Source organism: Liolophura sinensis, chromosome 6, assembly GCF_032854445.1.
Source record: "Liolophura sinensis isolate JHLJ2023 chromosome 6, CUHK_Ljap_v2, whole genome shotgun sequence".
NCBI classification, from domain to species: domain Eukaryota; kingdom Metazoa; phylum Mollusca; class Polyplacophora; order Chitonida; family Chitonidae; genus Liolophura; species Liolophura sinensis.
In genome coordinates this window covers 42865700-42888309 of record NC_088300.1, presented here as the reverse complement: position 1 = coordinate 42888309, position 22610 = coordinate 42865700, and the positions used below count along the sequence as shown (strand labels likewise).

The window sequence follows — 22610 nt, the reverse complement described above, 5'->3', positions numbered from 1 at the left end:
CAGGGCTTCTAAGTATGTAATCCCGGCAGTTTCACAGCATGACGTCACCCGGTCAGGGCTGTGAATTTTTTTCAGCAAGAGCTGGCTTACATTTTATGTTTTTTAAATGCAGTTCACAGACTAACATAGCATAAATAGTACCTAGACAGATTTTTTACATTTAAAATTTTGGGGAAAAGACTTGACTTACCATTTTTCTGGTACTTGACATTGTGGTTCACTTGTCCTCAACAAGGCCTTTGAGTTATAGGTTTGCTTCTAGTGTATGTGGCAGATCTCTTTGACTTTATTGAAAAGAGAATCCATATATAGCTAACAGAATCTAGACTCAAGATATGTTTGATTCAGAACTTCTATGTCAGAATTATTTAATAGCCAGCAGTTAATAAAAGCTCAGGTATTGTCGACAGCGTTGTCCGAATCTTTCTCTGGGTTAATAGTCCTTGTAAATAGCTCATGAACTGTGGCCCTCACAGTTTGGAATCTAGTTCATGAACTGTGGCCCTCACAGTTTGGAATCTAGTTCATGAACTGTGGCCCTCACAGTTTGGAATCTAGTTCATGAACTGTGGCCCTCACAGGTTGGAATCTAGTGGCCCTCACAGGTTGGAATCTAGTTCATGAACTGTGGCCCTCACAGGCTGGAATCTAGTTCATGAACTGTGGCCCTCACAGTTTGGAATCTAGTTCATGAACTGTGGCCCTCACAGGCTGGAATCTAGTTCATGAACTGTGGCCCTCACAGGTTGGAATCTAGTTCATGAACCGTGGCCCTCACAGGTTGGAATCCAGCTCTAGCTAGTCTGGCCGTATTACAGTAGTACTGAGTTGCTGAATACATTATACAGCTACGTTTGAAGAATTTGTAATCTCTGCTATTGTGTATATAAAGATAAGAAAAACAAGAGTATATTAAATGGCATTGTATTGTGGTCTATTTTATGCATTCATGTTCGGACTGGGAGGCTGTAGTACTTGTATTTTGTAGATGGTTAGAAGGCTTTTAAGTGTTGTCCTGTGACGGAATGACACTCATGCAGTAAAGAAAGAAATATTCTCTATCTGACTTGGTACAAAAGAATGGGGCTTGTTTTAAACACTGTTTCAACTTGGTCTCAAGAAAGATTTTGTGAGGAAGTAGGGTTGGCTGGCTTTTTCTGTGTCTGGGACTTGACAAAGCAAATCTATATCTTTGTATGTTGGGTGTGTTTGTGAGGAAGTTAAACATTTCGCTGGTTCTCTGTTTGTCCAGGGCTGCAGAGACTGGGAAGCTGGGGCTGGCCCAGTGCCCAACTTCTAAACAACAAAGAACAATGTAAATTTTTAAAATACACCCAGTAGTCATGTGATCAGTCTCGTTTGTTGCCTAAAAACATGCTGGGGTTGATTGTCTAGCGGTTCCCAGTTTTGACTCGTTACGTGTGGGGGTTTGGCATCTGCATGTTGTTCCATGGACTACCATTACCATCGGGGTGTACCTCCTTACCACTGATTCCTACTTGCTTGTCTTGGGTGATAATAGGAACATAGGGGCATCACATTTACCCGTTACGCTGATTGAATAGTTATCTTTCTCTTTCGGTCGTGCTTTTACTTTAAAAGCACTCATCCACTATTTTGAATGTTAGCTGCAATAAAGTTTGAAGAAGACCTGTTCAATCAGAAAGAGCAGCATCATCATCAGCAGCAGCAGACAATGTATGAAGGTTATGAGTATGCTTTACATGGGCCCCATCATTATGGTTTTCCTCCTCCAGGCCACAGCGGACATGCGGGTTATGTCCCGTTCCCTCCCACCATTGACCAGCGCTATGTACCATACCATCAGGGTAAGTCCATTATTCATCCATTGCCTATACCAGCTTAGCTTTTCATTTGTCATGCATGTTGTCCTATCCGTAGTTTGTTCTTCCTACATCTTGATTGGTTACTTTGTATTGTCAGTATTTGGTGTGGAATGCCTGCCATGGTTGTTCATTGTGCCAGATGTATGTCTTATTCTATTATAAATGTTTCAAAAGTATTGTTTTTTTTTTGTAGCCTTTTATTTTGTGGTAGAGTGGTTTGGTGTTTTGTCAGTTGTATTTATTCACCCATTTCGTTCACCATTTCATATTTGTTGTGTTTATGTTCTGACATTTCTGTTGTGGAAAGCAAAGTATAAAGTCCTGTATCATCAGATGTAATTTATAACTGAAATTCATACCAAACTTGAAAAGTTTAGTGAACATTAATTTAATGGAACATTTTATGATCAGAATGTATTGCTTTATTTATAGTCTAAACGTGAATTGTTTTCTTTTTTTTTGGAATTTTATGCAAATGATAACAAACTATAAGGTTTACTTAAAATAAGCAGCAAGTATGAAGGCATCATGAGGAGGATCATAAATATTTAGGGAAAACTTTGGGAAATCCAGAACTATATTAATTCAGACCTATCAAGGTGATTAGCAATAATTTTGTATGTTTGTATTCAACATCTGTGTTAAAATAGATAGGGTACTGTTACGCAGTTGAAATATATAAACTGATGATTTCAGCTGTTCAAAAGATGGTCTTTCTTGTGCATGTTTTTGAGGTGAAAGAAACTGTTTTTGTGGTAAGAACAATCACTTCCTTGACATTACAAAGCCAGTCTTGTTCAAGTTGACCATTAAGACATGTTGGTCATTTAATGTTGTCCATTTGTGAAAATTATTTGATGTGAATCTATGCTTCGAAAGAGACATTGGTGTTCCAAGATGGATGTTCGGGGTCAGTGAGACAGTACAAGTATATGTGAGTGAGAATGATATGTAACTTAAAGGATTCATGAAATTCTTGGTTGTTTTTTCTTAATATGTAGTATACAATGTGTTCTAACGTATAAAAAGACCAAAAAAATGTATCAGGTGTCTTCTTGGTGTGTAAAACTAGCTTTAAACTACAGTTTTTTTTTGTATGGCCCCACCAGTCACTTGGTCGAAAATGAAGTACTGTAATTCTTCAACATTTTCGCATGTTTGCAAGGCATTTATTTAGGCATATTCTGAAGGCATTATTCTGTATAGACTGATAAAGTTACACGTTCTGTGAAGCTCGGAAACTGGCCAATCTGACCAATGCAGTTTTGTTTCCAAAATCAAAATAAAATATGCATAAATTGCTCTGAAAGTTGCTCTTTCATATGCGGAAAGGTGGAAGAAATAGGTTATCGTGCTGTCGTGAAGTCAATGGTGATAGCTATCAGAACAACTTTGACCAGGTTTTTTTTTTTGGAAAGGGGAAGGGGGGAGAAGGGGGGCCTAAATTGAGCTAAGTATTGCCAGCATTGGCAGAAAATATGTATAAATTAAAGTTATTAAAAATATAAAATTTGCATCCAAAAATGAAAAAAATGTTTTTTTTTTGGGGGGGGGGGGGAGGCAAACCTGTTTTCATGTTCCTTAAAACCATACCCTTCAATAGTACATGTTCCTTTTCATGTATGAATTGCTGTATGGAGTTACACATGTGGTACATTAAAGCAGTTTCACATGAAAAGCATAACATTGTTGTATAAGCTACTATAATAGTCCTAATTAGCATGGGCAATTAGTCAAGTAGTCAAGAAAGACAAATTTCTTTCTTTAGTGTGGGATTATCACCAGTTGTTTAAAGGTGTATAAAAACTGGTGGCGTTTTCTTCAACACTCCATTTTAACTTCAACCTCAACTCGCTACTAGACAGTAATTGTAATTTTTGTATGATTGCCAATTTGACACTTTCATTATTATTACCCTGTCAGACTGAGAAGACTTTATATTTTGAAAAGAAAAGAAAAACAACTGTACTTCACTTGAAATTATACTTTTTTAAAAAATTTTTAATACTTTTATAGTAAATGTAACATTATGAATGAATTGATGAATGAAATTATAACTAAAGTACAGTTATAGTGGTTTAGCCATGTACTTATTTAGTTTCACACACTACTAATTGCTTTTTTTTGTTTTAAAATTTTTCTTGAATTTCAACACTGATCTAAGATATATTGTTTGTTGAGTTTGTATGATATAGGAAGTCCATATCCTTGCATTTACTATGTAGATAAATTGATTACATTTCAATGCGAAAAGAGATACATGATCTGCTCACCATGGCCTTCTGCCATTTTTACAAAGTGATATACGTCAATATATCAAAATAATTTTAATCTTACAGCAAATATACGTGTAGTTTCTTATTACACAGAGGTATAGCTATACATAGCAAAATAATGGATTTCTTTCCTCTGTCTTCTATAGGATAAACATAAAAAGAGGAAAATCTACATGTAACTAAATTAGAGGATGCATACAGTTTGATGTGGAGAAGGTGTTGGATGTGAATCAAGTATGCAAAATAAAAATTGGCCTCTTGTGTCATTATCTTGAAAGTGGGTCGAACAAAAGCACAGAAACGTTCAAATACGATAAGTTAGACATGTAAATCATTCCAGTGTACATTATGAATACATTATAATAATAATTGATAAATTCTCATTGTATACATCTATAAGCAAGATTGTTCTTTAACACCATGATTCTCAGAAAATGTTTTTGTGTTGGACGTGAAAATTATTTCAGTGTTACGTCAGACACAATTTGATAAATTTCTGTTGTGGGGAATATTTGTGTTGCATATGGTGTGTACGTGTTCCGGATGGCCTCGTAGGCCCTATGCTCGTAATGCAATTTCTATTCCATTGATCCACTTTATCAATGCTCAAAGAATTCTGTGGAAGTAAAATAATGAAAGCTATTATCGTAACATTTTTAACCCAAAGCCCATATGTTTAGCACCAACTTCACAATCTGCTATATTTGGGTTGCCAAGATTACCATGTCACTGCCATACGGACCACCTTGGGAATCAGTTGGACCATGTGTTGGTCAGATATGTTCACGGCCAGTGTCACAGTGTCATAACTGGCATAGGTGCTGGTATCACACTGCTCAAATCACTACCTGTTGATGGATGTTGCAGTAAAAGCAGGAAATGGTCACAGGGCTTCCTTCCTGCCATTATAGCCCTGGGTTTAGCAAGGTAGGCTAGGCAGCAAACAAATGGTGGAAAGTGGAAAGAAGCAGTAGATTTTTGCAGCTGGCCGGACATGACGGTGTCAGAGCAGATGACTCTCATATATCCATCTAACTGCTCTTTATTGTCGGGGTAGTAGCACTCACTTAGCCTTGCTGGATTTGGGAAAGGAGGCGGTATGGCTGTAAGTTTGCCACCAGGTAATTTCTCTGCCAGGATGTTATCTCAATGGCAGTCTAATAGCTGTGTCATTATCTATATTGCCTCTACTTTGTCAAGCCCTGGTTTTTGCTGTTGCCATCACCAATCAATTACTAAACTGTTGTGGCAGCAACAGATCGTGCGAGGAGTTCTCTGGTTGGATATATAACTCCAGTGATTTGAAATAAACATGTGAGTTCTACCACTTATTTCTTTTTCACCTAATTTCTGGTATTAAAAAATTAATGTCTTTAAATCAGATATTTTTGTGCAGCCATAAGATTTAGTGTTAATTATAACGATGATTGTCCAAATCTAGCTGCCTTAAATCCAAAATTACGAAGAAGCTCTGTCTGCATGTCATGATCAAAAAGTGCAGAACTCCAGCTTGAGCCCTGTGTACTCATATGACTTAATTTGTTATTTTCTTGTTGCTGAACACCTACCTACATGTAGGATGTCTTAGGATGAGTTTTTCATAAATTAAATGCTGCGTGTTTTATACAGAATGACGTCGATCACTACAGCCTTAACTGTCATAAAAAAAAAAATTGCTAAGCTGAACAAGTTTGTGATATTATTACATGCCTGTCTGTAATGATGGTTGGTATTATGGAGTGATGTTGTCCATACGTCCATCTAGATTGATTGAAGGATTGATTAGCATCCCTACTAGATCTAGAGAACAGTTTTACTTTGTAGAGTTCCCAGGTTTCTGTTCATTTTGTTTCTATATGCCAACAGAGCACATGCCAATTAAGTCACTTCACCTTAAAATTAACATGCCCATTTACAGAACTTGGAGGAAACATCTATACCCTGTGGGTACTGACAGGTACATGTGAAAACATGATGATGACCTTACTAGTAGTCGTAACAACAGATAAAGAACTAAGTTTTTATACCATCAGATCCCTGGCCGTTGGTTCTCTCCCAGCCTTAGACAGGGGTTTTCAGGATAAATACTTCTAGTACTGGTCTGTTTCATGTGATCTTCCATGAAGTTGGTTGCAGATCACCTGCACACCTGTACATGAAAAGTTAAATTAAGTAGTTAAAATACGTGGGAAAGTCTGGCAGCCACCTGTGGATGGGCGTGGGTTTCCCTCGGGCTGTGCCCAGTTTCCACCCACCATAATGCTGGCCACCATCATATAAATAAAATATTTTTGAGTACAGCATAAAACATCAATCGAATAAATAAATAAATAAATAAATAATGCTGGCCACCGTCGTATAAGTGAAATATTCTTGCACAGGGCGCATAACACCCATCAGCTAAATAAATAAAAGTTAGAATTTTGTTTCTTTGGTATGCAGTTTAGGATGTGAGCTGGCATGTAACAGTCAAAAAAGCTTCCTAACTTGAAAAGTTAAAATAGCTTTAAATACAGTTTTCCCAAGGCCTTGGTAGTTTGAAAGATGAGTATATAGCCTGCTGTTGTGACACCAAGGTGACAGATGTTGAAACAGCTCTGTTTGAAGAAGAATCTGAAAGGGGGAGGGGGCTGAGGTGTTGCTACTTGGATTCACTGTTAACATCATTTGCAAGCGGAAAATATTCATAAAAAAGGGGCGTGACATGTAAAATATGCCTTAAAAATGTAAGTTTCTCATTTTTGGGTATAGCTTTCTTCACTTCCCCTAAAACATCATCTTGGTTTGATTCTTGCCTTTCATGTTTCCTGTAAGTGTGGCATTAGATTCCATTTGATAAAACAGTCAGTCAGATTAATTGAACTGAAGGCTGATTCACCCGTCAAGCTATTCCCTGATGAACATCATGCAAGCAATGTGGTTCAGCCTTGTGTCAGTGTTGGCTATGGCATTGAGTTACGTCAAGTTTTTTTGTATACCACCTCCTACACAAGCTGTCTTGTGTTTTGCAATAAGAAGCTCCAGCTGCTAGGTTTGTTTACTTACAACAAGTTTACCCTTTACCAGATTTACTGCCATTTCCAGTTTGCGATGTAGAATTGTTGTGGAACATCAGTAGCCAGGACCTGTAATAAAATTGGCATGTATTGAATAGGTTGTAACTGTCCCTCTATGTGACAAGCAGCTGAAGTTACTGTGTTTGTGGCTTCCTCTGTCTGTGTGCCAGTCAATCAGTTGATCAAGTTTTTGGTACGTTGTCTTTTAACATGTGCAAGACCATTGATGTCAAGTATTTTGATGTTGTAAATGATGTTCAAGTCTATTATTTGGACTTCTTTTGTTAAAGGTGGGGCCAGGTGGCTCAGTCAGTTAGTGCGCTAGCGCAGCATAATGACACAGGAGCCTCTCACCAATACGGTCACTGTGAGTTCAAGTCCAGCTCATGCTGGCTTCCTCTCTGGCCATAAGTGGGAAGGTCTGCCAGCAACCTGCGGATGGTCGTGGGTTTCCCCCGGGCTGTGCCCAGTTTCCACCCACCATAATGCTGGCCGCCGTCGTATAAGTGAAATATTCTTGAGTACGGCGTAAAACACCAATCAAATAAATAAATAAATAAATTTTGTTAAAGGTGTCCATTTTTTCGAGACACCCTCCCCACCCCACCCCCCCCCCTGAATGCTGACACCTTGCATTGATTCCAGTTGTTGTAAGAGAAAGTTGGAGTGGTGGCTGTTTTTCTGTTTTTCTCACAGCTTCACGGTTGGAGAATTAACTCTTCACAGTTAGAAGATGCCCAGCTGTTCTTTCTCAATGCTCCGGGTTTCCACTATATAGACATGTGTCATTCAGTAATTTGCTATGCTGCTACTCAAAGTTCATTGTCCCTGGTATTTGAAATGTGAGGCTGGGTCCTTTGCGTTCTGTGCTCTAATTACACTTTAGCTCTGAGTTAAGTGGGGGATAATTGTGTAAAGTCAGTCACCTGGGCAGGATGACAACCAAGTCACCATGTTTTTCCGATGTGTCATAAATTCTCAGTCTCTTCTTTACCCTTTGCAGGGAGGGGTAAATGAATGTGTGTTTCATGAGTGGTCAGAGGGAATTCCTGTATTCATTTGATTGTTGAATGTCATAACTCGATGGTGGTTGGTTTTATAGGTGAAAGAGACTGGATCTGATAAACCACCCGCCTTTGGTAAGTTACAGACAAACTTTCCCACGTCTGAAGTACATATGTGCACACCATATTGGTGGAAGACAAGTGATGTTCAGCCTGAGGTTTTTGATTGTGCAAACAGCCTTTGTCAGCCACTTATTGTCATCTATTCCCCACAAATAGTGTGAGCCAGTGGGACAATTTACAAATTCCATAAACAGGGCAAGGAATGATTCCATACTATCTCATGTGTCCTAAACCTCAAAAATAGATCTATATACTTATTACATCAACCACTTCGGTAAGTCGTCTCAGTGAAGCAGCACTAAATAAAAGAGCGGTCGAAATCCGTCCTGCTACAAGGAGGCACATTACACGTACATGCACCCTAATGATTCCTTCGTCGTCATATGACTGAAAAATTGTTGAGTACGACGTTAAACCCCAAGCACTCACTCACTCGCTTAACCCCAATCCCCTCCCATCACCTGTTAAAAACAAACTTTACATCTTATGCACGTTTCTGTAAGGGAAAAGAAGATGGCATAATGATTTGAAATCTGAATACGAATTCTTCCTCATAAGCAGGTATAATTTGATATTTGACTTTAAAGTTGACTTCCCTTCTTCAAATAGTTGATATTGTAATTTACATCTGGCCTTTTCATAACTATGCTAGATCGAGAAAAAAAAGTAGGTGAGATCTAATTTGTATAGTACAGCACAGCTAGCTGAGATTTGGAACAGATTTTTCTGTTAAGCTATGCAGTTTTAATTAAGCAGGCCAGTTGAAAGAAATCTGCAAAAGGAAATGAGTGAAATCATTAAATTCAAAGTGGGCAAAGAAATTACATTGATCACTACTTGATGAAAAATATGTACTGGTCAGAGAAGTCTTAAGTTATCTTTTTATTTTACTCGGATCTCGATCATTTATTTACATAAATCTTGTGAAAACAGCACATATTTGTAATGGGTATGTGGATAGTATATCATTCATCAGTTCGGCCATCTTGTACAGGACCCATTTGTAGTGCATCAGAGTTTTTATTTATTTATTTGATTGGTCTTTTACGCCGTACTCAAGAATATTTCACTTATACGACGGCGACCAGCATTATGGTGGGTGGAAACCGGACACAGCCCGGGGGAAACCCACGACCATCCGCAGGTTGTTGGCAGACCTTCCAGAGTTTTTTTAATATATGCATAACACAGAAAGATTAATCTGACATTAGCAAAGTAAGATATCTGCATATTGAAGAAAATATTACCGTTGTCGGATGGGATATGAGCTCTATCTATCTCTAGACTGGAGGGAATTTATTTTTAGTTTAGGTGGGAAGCGTGAAATAGAAATTCAGAAATCACCGTTTCAAATCCCTATCTCGTTAGCCTGGCCACATTCAGTAGAATGGGTTGGTAACCATGGGTTTGAACCCACACAGACTTTTTATGTCCATTGGAAAATCACACCCTGTTACATCACGCAAATGAGCTGTTATTGAATAAAGAACTTTATTCCGTATTTACTCAAGCTTATAGGTGTATCTCCTTTGTCAATAAGAGAGCAAAAAAGAATGAAATTTAAATCTTGCGTATTTTAATCCTGCAGAATGCATGGAACCTGATAAGCTTATATGGTTAGGCTGATACCCACTGTGGTATTGTTCACAACTGATCAGCGAAGTACGTTCTAACAATCCTTGCTCTCAGGTACAGTGGCTATGTACCCATACAAGTGTCTCATTCATAGCTGGGTTTCGATGGAGAAGCCCTACCCTAGGCTGGGTTGTGATCCAATGGGAATCGTGAAAAACAAGATATGTACACTCGGACATTGCTTCAGATTTCTCGCCGACGCTAGTGTCTGGGATGCTTACGGTCATACGGTAGATGAATAATTAAATTATGCAGGTAAATGCATACCTGTATAGTCTTTTCCTAGACACCTTCTCTTTAGGCTTCTAGTCCAGAATTCAGTACATGTATGCTCATCATGTGGAAAGAAACATGTAGAGACCTCCAAGTTGTCTGTGGCATCCAAAATCTTCTGGTGACTTCAGGTGGCACGTGATGTGTTGTAAATTACTACCAAGGGACCCTTTAAGCCTTTTATTTACTCATGCCATATGGGAAATGATTAATGTTTTTTTAAGTTCAAATATGATATTTGTTTGATGTATCAGTGTTTAGTGCATACTTCATTTCTTATGTTAACCTTACATTTATTGCCATTTGCTTTTATGTTGTTGGATGGGAATTGTTGGCATAGATATTATGTAAGATTTTGGTGTAGTAATTGGCTCCTCATGTGTTTGACCTGGTTGAGGTTATGAAGCTGTGTTGACCCCATGTCACCCTTGCGAGCATGTCAGAAGACATCAGGAGATCCCCCCACATCTGACCTGACTAGGGTGTGTACAAGGATGTTAGGACATTTTCACACCACATCTATTCAGTGTATGCAAAGCTCCCCAAACACTGGCCTTAGCTGGGTTTGGCTGGAAAGGATCATAAAAGACAAGCTTGGGGTAGCCAGGTTGTCTCTCCGGAGGAACTGTGTGCTCTCCAGGCAGCAATTGGGCCCAGTATGAACTGGCACATTCTTTGATTGGCCTAAGCAAACTTTGCTGGGGTGCTGTGGACTGGCTTACACAAAGACAAACTTCCTCCTCAAGCGTCAGTTTATTATGGGAAAGACTAGGCTCAAGACTGCATTGAAATTGCAGTGTTGATTGGGATTTGAGAATGCCTTGTTTCTACTGAATTCTGGTGTAGAGGAACATATAGCTTTGTCTGAAGTTTACAAGCCGATCATTGGTAAAGCTACCCTTATACAACTTTACAACAAAAATTTCTGCTTTGAGCTAGAAAATTCATATCTGCAATGCTCCAAATCATTGATGGCTTTCGAGAAAGAATCAGCCTTAGTATCGATCATCGTGAAGACCACCTATATACATATACATACAATAACCGTTGATATTTTACATACTGATGCTGTACAGCTTTAAGTACACTAAATGTTACTTTACTGTATCATGGACAACACTTATTGATATCTCATTTGATGATGTGATATTGGCATCCTCATTTTCTTCTGGCTATCATTAAGTTTTTGAAGCATGAATGAAGGAATGAATGAATGATTATAGGGTTTAATGCTAAATTCATTGGGAGTATTTCAACAATGTCATAGCAAGAATATGTTACAACCTGGAAACAGGTATGGCTTTCCACAAGAATGAATGAATGATAACGGCTTAACGCCGCATTGGGGACATTTCAGCCATATTGTGGCGAGAACAAGGTGCAAACGAGAGGGGGTCTTTCGACAAGAGATTGGTAACATCTTCAGTCACAAGAAAATAAAAACCAATGGTTTTAATGCTGGCTAAAACAAAATAATATAAAATTAGTTAAAATTAATAACAAACACATGAAATATAGTTTCTGTACAATATCCTTGTGTTGATGATGTTTGTGTAAGTATAAAACTATGCCTCTGGTGGCCCTCTGTAACCTGGTGTTAGTCATAAATCTGTTAAATATCGTACTGTATCAGTGACCTCCTTTTGTGAGCACTACGGTAGACCCTGGTATAATTTTATATAGTCAGATTAGGTCTGCCAGCAATCTGCAGGTGGTCATGGGTTTCCCCTCCCACGATGATGCTGGCTGCCATCTTGTAAGTGAAATGTTCTTGAGTACTGCTTCAAACACCAGTCAAATAGACATAAATTATTCATTAATAATGTGAAAGAATTTTAAGTTGGTGGTCTTTGTAGTTGTAGTAGGTGTTCAGAAAACAGGGAAATGGGTCCGTGCTTTAATTAATGTACATGTACATGTAGATACTGAATGGTTGCATTGCTGTGTATGTTGTGCTACGTACATGTAGTCTTTGTTGGTGTCTTTGACGTGGCATTCAAGTGAGGATGTAGCACTGTAAATTTGTCCGCATATTTTGGATGAGAAATGGCCAGAAGATGGTAAGTATGGCATTATATTCCAAGAAAGTAAACAAACACATCTGTTTATTTAGCATTATTGTGAAGACGGTATTTTGTCCTCGATTATTATCATTATATTTTTCACGTTTTAGAGATATTATAATGAGTAACAGCAAATGATTTACCTATAAAGCTGGGTTTAAAGGGACATACTGCCAAAAGAAATTCAGATTTTTTGAGTTAGTTCAGCAAAATACAATGACTTGCGTTTGACTCCTACCTAAAGCACCTCGGCCACCTTGTCGGTTTAGAGAATTACAAGGGGAAATTCATGACTGGTCAAATCTGTCTGCCCGACAAGATAACATACAAATGCGGCAGAGCAGAGATTTCCACAGTGCATTGTTCGCTCGTCAATTGTACATGTAAACAGTACGATAGATTGAAAGTGAATTGAAAGTCTAGTAAACCAAATACGATCTCCTTTGTGTCGATACATTTTTGTGAAGTATTCCTAATTCCAATGGTCTGTACAGCAGAACTGAAGTTACATGGTAGACCGCATAATTACAACACAATACTGTGTCTGACATGCCAAGTTCACTAGACAACAAGGGGAGGTAACTGATTTTTTAAACTGAAAAAATAAGGCTTTCTGAATACGGCGACTCAAGTGAGTTCATGGTCGAAGGGAAACCCCTGATAAATCTGAACATTTGATTACTAACTCAAAATCGGGTACGGTCAGTGGACATCTGGAAATCTTAGCTTTATGTAGAGGACGTCTAAACTAACAGTACAGTTTTTTCTCCACGTCGATGGTATGTCCCTTTAAAATTGAAATTTGCCCTGAAACTTGAAACACTAAAACATCCAAAAGTGGAATAAAAACAAATTTGAAAGTCCATCATAAGGCTCTACATTATTTTCCTGGATAGTGAGTTTCCCCTGGGCTCTGCCTGGTTTCCTCCCACCATAATGCTGGTAGCCATCGCATAAGTAAAATATTCTTGAGTACGGGTAAAACACCAATCAATTACAAAAATAAATGAATCTAATAAGAGGCCTTAGAGATGTCTCGAATACCTGTGACATCAACTTGAGTTTTATAATCAGAATAAATAACACATGACATAACTCAATAACCATTTTGTATTTGGCGGTGAAGCCATTTGTACTTTATGAGGTATCTTATTTCACGTTAAGCTTTAAGGAATAAAACAGCTTCTTTCATGTTGAAAAGCTGTATTATATAGCTCAAAATAATGGGCACTTGCTCTGAAATCCTATCCAGGTAGATGGATAATTAATTCTGTGCAGGTTGATCTTTAAACATTTGTTTGTTTAACTTTAATTATATGTGTAGAATGCACAAGCGGGGGTTGCAGAAGGGATTACAGGTATACCCATTACAAGTTAGAAAACTCCCTAAGATATTGCTGGGTACCAGTGGTAAATGTGCACATGTAGGGTAAATGAGGGAGAATGACAAGTTGTAAAGCAAATTATTCATTTTGATACGACCCTTTACATTCAAAGACTACACACATTTCATTATAATTTTCAGCTATAGTTCTCTTTGTCATTTGGTTTTAGAGTTTAGCTATCCACAAGTGAGATAACAGTAACTGAATACACAGTACATGTACACAGTGCTCTGTAGAGAGTTTAGGTGCATGGGGTAATTAATTTATGTTGGAAACCCTGTGAAGACAAATGATTATTTGTTGTCAATTGTAGTTTTGTGAATTTAATACTCGGAACATAAGGATTTCTGTTTAATTAGAGAGCTTAAATATAGGCTTATGCAGGAATGATGGACCTTCTACTTACTAGAGCTTTCTAGCACTCACAGCTGCAGACTTTACTCTGTAGCCTGACACTGTCAGATTAATCATGATTAATCATTGGTGCACATGTTTGAGTATTTATGACAGGAGTTCAGAACCTCTGTGGCTCAGTTGGTTAGCGCGCTAGCGCAGCGTAATGATCCAGTAGCCTCTCACCAATATGGTCGCTGTGAGTTCAAGTCCAGCTCATGCTGGCTTCCTCTCAGGCCTTATTTGGGAAGGTCTGCAAGCAACCTGCGGATGGTTGTGGGTTTCCCCAAGGCTCTGTTGGGTTTCCTCTCACCATAATGCTGGCCGCCATATAAGTGAAATATTTTTGAGTACGGTGTAAAACACCAATCAGATAAGCAAATAAATAAATATGACAGGAGTTGGGAAACCTTATGTAAAAGCAGGACTGGGAGTATTGGACTAACAAGAGCATTGACTGGATGTCTCTTGTACTGCTTCCTTCTAGTTTTAACCTGCTTGCATCTTGTGGCAGGCTCATCTTGCTTACATTACACTCAGATAAAGGTTCAGAAATCCAGGGAGTTGGACTGAATTTAGATGCTTGTCATCAAAATGTTATGTCCAGCCAGTTTTGCCTTAGCGTTGACACCTGCTCTGATATACTGTCACAGCCAAGTCTTCTGTGACCAAAATGCCCTGTGGAACTGGCTGTACAGAAACACAACAGTTTAACCCTTCCTAAGTGAAAACTGATAAATGACCTGCTGATTAGTGGGGTGAGAGTGTGCTAACTGGATCCTCAGCCCTCAATGCCTGAGGAGAATGAGACACTCTATGCACCCATTCATCATTTTGGTAAACATGTTAGAGGCAGGTAAATGTACAATCCTCTCCTAAATGTCTTACCTCGTGACTATGTATATGTGGATATGTTCTGTGACTGAATGGCTTGTCGTCTTGCACATTTCTATGGGAACAATTGGATAATTAATTGTACATATGGATGTCCTTTATTGCTTGTTTCAGATCATTATTCCCCAACTGAGTTTCAACTGCCGGAACCACCACCTCCACCCTACCCAGCCCAGCCTGTCTGGAACCCTCAAATGCAGGCCATACGGAAACGCAAAAATGCAGGGTATCAGTAAGTACAGGAATTAAGTCTCGTCATTCTTCTCATGTACATATATTGATCAGAAGGCTGAGCTCAGAAATTTGTACATACATGTACATGTGTTGCTGCTCTCATCATTGTTTATCCATGAAAAGTGGATAAACCCACTATGGTGATAGATGGGCCATTGCAGGTAAAAATATCTACTTGTAGTTACGTGTACCTTAAGAGTGTTGATTGACAGCTCTGAATTACCTGCCTTCAGTGTTATGCTGTCCTCATGAGTTTTCTTATGGCAGCAAACCTGCTAACATGACAAGGCGCTTATGTGTATATGAGTAAACAAATCATGTGACTTATTTCCAAAAGCCCCATCTATCTTGCCATGACATTTTACGTAAACATTGTTCATGAATGTTGATTTATTTATAGCTCCTATTTTGTAATCTGTATATTAAACACCCCTGCATATACATCATTTAAGCTCAGGCTGGCATCCTCTCCGATCTTACAGAAGTAGATCTACCAGCCATCTACAAATGGTCGTGGGTTTCCCTTAGACTGTGTCACTCACCATAATGCTGGCTGCTGTTGTATAAGAGAAAGATTCTGGAGTTTGGCGCAAACTCTTATCAAATATACAGGGATAAATTAATACACATGATTTATGTATATGTAGCTAATTTGAAACTTTACAGATTTAGGTTTATAAATGTGAGTGGCATAAATTGTCATTGTGAAAATCTCACACAGTTCCATCATGGAAATTCTCTATATTTCCACCATGAAAGTCTTTCACATTTCCACCATGGAAATCCTCACATTTCCATCCAAGAAGTTCTCCGCATTTGGCTGTACCTATAGCACACGATTAAGTACCACTTGTTGACCGTGCAGTAATGTTTAAGTGTTCATTTGTACATATTTAACAACTGATGGTGTGTAACATTTTCTTGCTGATGCTGTGGTCAGCAACAGACCATGGCTGAGTGGTTAGGGTATTGTCTTGCCTCCTAATAGCTTGGTAATATCAGAGTTCAGTCGCGGCCATTCTTTGAAGGGGAATATTTTGGATCTCCTCGTTCTGAGTGCCCTTGGGACCTTGGTAGCGAAAAGCAATAGACAGGACAGGGTAATGTGTAATATTGTGTGAAATCTGAACACCTTCGGCTGTGAAACTGACAGCTATATCTTATAAGCGGAAATAATTGAATGCTGTGTTACGCAATCAAATGAATAAATAATACTGATACAATAAATCTTCAACATTTTTCTCCTCTACATCAATTTTTCTGTGAAATATATGGATAGAATAGAAACCTGAATTAGTAAGATGCAAGCTTTCTCTTAGGATGTTTCAAACTCTTGGTTGCAGAGGTTTGAAATGGTTGAAGAATTTAGGTACTTGAATAACTTTAGGCTGATAGTAACCCAGTAGTTAACGTACAGTTCATTTCTCTCCTTTAAAATGTGAAAATATTTTAGGATCTTTTTTGGCCTAGTGCATAGAATTTCATGTATACAGATGAAAAACATCTTTTTGACCAACTCCAGGTTTGTTGAGAAAACAAGTGTTATTACCTTTTAATTTGATAGTTACAGAGCATCAGCAAATGCATTTATTCTGTTGGATTGTTAGTCTACCATTTTCAGATTATTACTCCTGTAAATTGTACATGTAGTCACTGGACTATTTAATAGTAACAGCTGCCATTGCACACAGTGGTCATGGCACACAGCTGCCGTTGCACACAGCTGTCATGGCACACAGCTGCCATTGCACACAGCTGTCATGGCACACAGCTGCCATTGCACACAGCTGTCATGGTACACAGCTCCCCCTGCACACAGCTGCCATTGCACACAGCTGCTGTGGCACACAGCTGCTGTGGCACACAGCTGCCGTTGCACACAGCTGCCGTTGCACACAGCTGCCATTGCACACAGCGGCCATTGCACACTGCTGCCATGGCACACAGCTGCCATTGCACACAGCTGCCATTACACACAGCTGTCATGGCACATAGCTGCCATGGCACATAGTGGCCATTGCACACAGCTGCCGTTGCAAACAGCTGTCATGGCACACAGCTGCCATGGCACATAGTGGCCATTGCACACAGCTGCCGTTGCAAACAGCTGCCATTGCACACAGCGGCCATTGCACACTGCTGCCATGGCACACAGCTGCCATGGCACATAGCTGCCATTGCACACAGCTGCCATGGCACATAGCTGCCATTGCACACAACTGTCATGGCACACAGCTGCCATTGCACACAGCTGTCATGGCACATAGCTGCCATTGCACACAGCTGCCATGGCACATAGTGGCCATTGCACACAACTGTCAACGCACACAGCTGCTGATTAATTTCTATGGCTCACTGATGGAATTAATTTACATGCTTTCACATATGACGTTACCTTGCTGTTGATAATGGAGCTGCTTCAAGGTGAAGTTTAACTAAACTTTAACTGGCTTGAAAAAAAATGGAAAGCAGTATTTAATACCAGATTAAGATAATTTGAATGGTAGTCTTTCAGTGGACTTAAACATTTGTAAGGTGCTGTCACTGTAGGGGCCTCCGTGGCTCAGTCTTTTAGCGCTCTAGCGCAGCGTAATGACCTAGGAGCCTCTCACCAATGCGGTCGCTGTGAGTTCAAGTCCAGCTCATACTGGCTTCTTTTTCGTCCGTAAATGGGAAGGTCTTCCAGGAACCTGCGTATGGTCATGGGTTCCCCAGGGTTGTGCCCGGTTTCCTCCCACCGTAATGCTGGCCGCGTAAAACACCAATCAAATAAATAAAATAAATAAATCTTTCACTTTAAAACTGAGGAAAACATGAACTGTCGGTGGTAGGAGCATAGACTAACTGCTCATTGAAATGTGAGCTTGTTTATTACATCCTTGGACGGTCCTTATAATCCCCTGACTACCCGTGATGCTCCCCTGCTGCGCTCAGTCAGTAAAAACCACAATCAACGCAATGAATCCTGGGATATACACAGTCCTAGGGCGAAATTTACATCATTTATCGCATCTTAAAAACTGTTCCTATTTGGAACTTTTTATTATCAGATAATTTTTTGAAGAACAGGCCCTTGGATCAAGAAACAATCTTAAGTCTTAAGTCAAAATGTAAAATCACTTTAAAATTGTTATTTCTGATGTAACCAAATCAAAATATTGCTTGACAACTTAAATTCTGTGTAAGTTGTTGTGCAAAAATTTTCAGCTAAAACAATGGAAAGGGACATACCAAATTTAATGATTGAATTTTCTACTCCAATCTAAGATCGATTTGTGATACCTGGGCCAGAGCTTTATGTTTATTCCTTTCTTAATGCATTTCACAGACTTACATGTTGGGGTGATTTTTGCTGGGTTTGACTGTTACATTGTGAACAGATCAGAACTACGTAGTGTATACGTACACTGCTGGAACTTAATACTTACATATTTGCCCTGTCATGGGCTAGTGAAAATAAATGTGAGAAAGTAACCTGTCCCTTATGGTTGCCCCTACAGTTGCCATTTTGAGCAAGCAAATATTTTAAACAACTCGCTGCAAAATAAATTTGCTTTGTTTTGATCTGTGTTTTGATCACTGTTACAATAAATGACCTAAAGTTTCGGATTTACTAAGTGTATCCAGTGATTCATCGTATTAATTGTGGTTTTTACGGATTGGGCGCCATGGGTGGTAAGGGGAGTAGATACACTATCCTCAAATGCAAAAAACAGGCACTGAGCAGTCATTCTATGCTCCTATTGCCAAGAGTTTTAATCATTGTGAATTTGGTATGTGTACTTCCCAACAAGTGCACCTTGATTGCTTTATGATCACCATTTTGTGAAACACAGAAATTTGGGAGAGAGAAAAAAAAGATTAAGCGCGACTACCCAGTACCTTTATACACATGATGAGTGGCACGTCAGATATCTGTTTTAACTGCAGAGCTCTTCATGTACACAGCTATAACAGAATTTAGCACACCACCATGAAGATGTCATACTGCGATTAAAGCCACACCTACGCACGTACATTTGCCATGCTGCAGCTAAAAATTTCAAGGTCATTCTGGTGTAATTTGATAGATTCTCTTTCCATTTCCAGCCAGATTTTTTAAACATGAATACTTGATTCACACAAACAATGTGGGTGAGGGGAATCAATGAATTCCTTGTCCAGACTTCATTGTTAACGAACCTACAAAATACTTAATACCTTCTGGCTGACCTATTTGCCAGCACATACATGTACGAAATGAATTTGACAATGACATACGTATATTAAGTTTTAGTTTGCCCATACAAAGTACATGTACAGGCATAGCTGATGATGTACTGCGAGCATCGGCATCCATGGTATCTTAAAAAGTACTGCATGTATTGAGCTCAGGGTTTGCACACTTGTAGAGCACAATAGCATGAGGAGGATATTTCATCGTTGATTCAGTGTGTTGAACAGGATGTTACGGGTGGTATCTCAAAAAGTACAGCAGGCATTGACCTGAAGTTTTACATGCTTGTTCTTTCCCTCATGCTTCGTATGCATATTACTTAAATGTTTTGGGTGTTATCATTGTGGTGTCAAACACTAAAACTGTTTGCTGGGTGTAACATGTCCTCACCACAGCATGGCTTAAGTACTGTCATTGTGGCATTAAACTCAAAGCAATCATTCCTCAATGAAATTGAGGTTGATTTGGCTAATAGGAGTATTCTATTTACCTTAATGAATGCATGATCAACTAGTTCTTTTCAGTAAGACCTTTTCAGTAATGTTTGCTGCATTGACCTATCTTAAGCCAGATATCTAGCTTTCAATGTGCGGGCCTTCTGGGGCCTAGGTAACACCAGGATCCTTGCCTGGGTTTGCTGGAATAGATGTTCAGTAACACACACCCCTCCCCCAGTTTAAAACCTCTTCTGCTTTGACTTAATTATTATCAGTAGGGTTTTCAGACACTTGACTTGGCATGATCGACCTTAAACTTTACTGCCTTTGTATAGAATACAGTCAGATTTGATATCTTGCAAGCTTGGTCATTCACTCTTGACTTGAAACATGTTAAGATGAATATATTAACATTTGTTTGGGATTCTGTTTTTTAGGAGCTTTGAGAGTGGAGAGGATGAAGACGAGGACAAAAATGGCACGTCTTGACATGGAAGATACAAAAAAGTATGGCAGGTAACAGTGTACCTGTGTGAATGTGGAAATCCCCGCCTGTGTGAATGATATGTGACTCTTTACCTGTGTGAATGATGTATGAAACTCTTTACCTGGGTGATCGATGTACGAGACTTCACCTCAGTGTGCGAATTATTTGTGAAACTCTTCACCTATGTGACTGGCCGTTGCAGAGGTGGTTAGCATGTCAGTACTACGCAATGACCCAGGAGCCTCTCACCAATGCGATCGCTGTGAGTTCAATTCCAGCTCATGCTGGCTTCCACTCTGGACATACAGAGTACTGATGTTAAGACTCTTTACCTTATATGTGAAAGGTCTGCTGGCAACTCGCGGATGGTTGTGGGTCCTCCAGACTCTGCCTTGTTTCCTCCCATCATAATTCTGGCTGCCGTCGGCGTAAAACACCAATCAAAGAAATAGATAACCTATGTGACTGATGGCCTGTGTGACTCATATCACACTCTTTACTTGTGTGACTGATTTGTAGAAGTCACCCTTGTGACCCTCTTTACCTGTGTGGCTGATGTGTAATACTCTGTACCTGTGTGACTGATGTGTAATACTCTTTACCTGTGTGACTGATGTATAAGACTCTTTAGCTGTTTGACTGATGTATAAGACTCTTTACCTGTGTGGCTGATGTATAAGACTCTTACCTGTGTGACGGATGTGTAAGATTCCTTACCTTTGTGATACACTTTACCTGTGTGGCTGATGTGTAATACTCTTTACCTGTGTGGCTGATGTGTGATACTCTTTACCTGTGTGACTGATGTGCAATACTCTTTACCTGTGTGGCTGATGTGCAATACTCTTTATCTGTGTGACCATGTGTAATACTCTTTACCTGTGTGACCATGTGTAAGACTCTTTACCTGTGTGACTGTTGTATAAGACTCTTTGCCTGTGTGACTGATGTGTAATACTCTTTAGCTGTGTGACCATGTGTAATACTCTTTACCTGTGTGACTGATTTATAAGACTCTTTAGCTGTGTGACTGATGTATAAGACTCTTACCTGTGTGACGAATGTGTAAGACTTTTTACCTTTGTGACTGATGTGTAAGACTCCTTACCTGTGTGGCTAATGTGCAATACTCTTTACCTGTGTGATTGATGTATAAGACTCTTTACCTGTGTGATTGATGTATAGGACTCTTTAGCTGTGTTACTGATGTATAAGACTTTTTACCTGTGTGACTGATGTATAAGACTCTTTACCTGTGTGATTGATGTATAAGACTCTTTACCTGTGTGACTGATGTGTAAGACTCTTTACCTGTGTGACTGATGTGTAATACTCTTTACCTGTGTGACTGATGTGTAAGACTTCTTATCTGTGTGACTGAAGTGTAAGACTCTTTACCTTTGTGACTGATGTGTAAGACTCTTTACCTTTGTGACTGATGTATAACACTCTTTACCTGTGTGACTGATGTGTAAGACTCTTTGCCTGTGTGGCTGATGTGTAATACTCTTTACCTGTGTGATTGATGTATAAGACTCTTTACCTGTGTGGCTGATGTGTAATACTCTTTACCTGTGTGGCTGATGTGTAATACTCTTTACCTGTGTGACTCATGCGTAATACTCTTTACCCGTGTGACTGATGTGTAAGACTTCTTACCTGTGTGACTGAAGTGTACGACTCTTTACCTTTGTGACTGATGTGTAAGACTCTTTAGCTGTGTGACTGATGTTTGAGATTCTTTACCTGTGTGACTGATGTGTAAGACTCCTTACCTGTGTGACTGATGTGTAAGACTCTTTTCCTCTGTGAATGATGTATAAGACTCTTTTTTTGCTTTTTAGACAGAATAAAGACCAAGCAAGGTTTGAAACAAGATAATGTTTAATATTATGGTCATAATTTTTTAATAATTTTGCTCTTTGTTGGTGTACAGTATAACATTGGTTTACATTATGCCAGGCAAAACCACAGTGAAATTGAAAAGAGAAGGAGAGATAAAATGAACTCGTACATAACGGAGCTCTCAGCCATGGTGCCTATGTGTAATGCTATGAATAGAAAACTTGACAAGCTCACGGTCCTGAGAATGGCTGTACAACACATGAAAACTCTCAGAGGTAAGTGATTTTCATGTTTTCTCCAGTTTGAGGACGGAATGCCCTGTTTCACAGCCATGATGCTTATTGTGCCGAAATGAGAACATTTGTTTCTTGCTGTGATTCCATGCACTCACTGTAGTTTTAGAAAAGCCAAGCATATTACATGTAGTTTCCATTTTTTTTTT

General features: G+C 39.1%; 1 protein-coding gene across 1 annotated transcript in view; it reads left to right on the top strand.

Moving 5' to 3' along the window:
- The first annotated feature begins 1465 nt into the window (after positions 1-1465).
- Positions 1466-22610, top strand: part of LOC135467236 (protein cycle-like) — a 45790-nt gene continuing 24645 nt past the window's right edge. The window contains exons 1-4 of the mRNA XM_064745000.1: positions 1466-1829; positions 15064-15181; positions 20274-20352; positions 22286-22443. Of these exons, the coding sequence (XP_064601070.1) occupies positions 1701-1829; positions 15064-15181; positions 20274-20352; positions 22286-22443 (484 nt within the window). The 5' untranslated portion in view covers positions 1466-1700. The remainder of the gene's footprint in view (positions 1830-15063; positions 15182-20273; positions 20353-22285; positions 22444-22610) is intronic.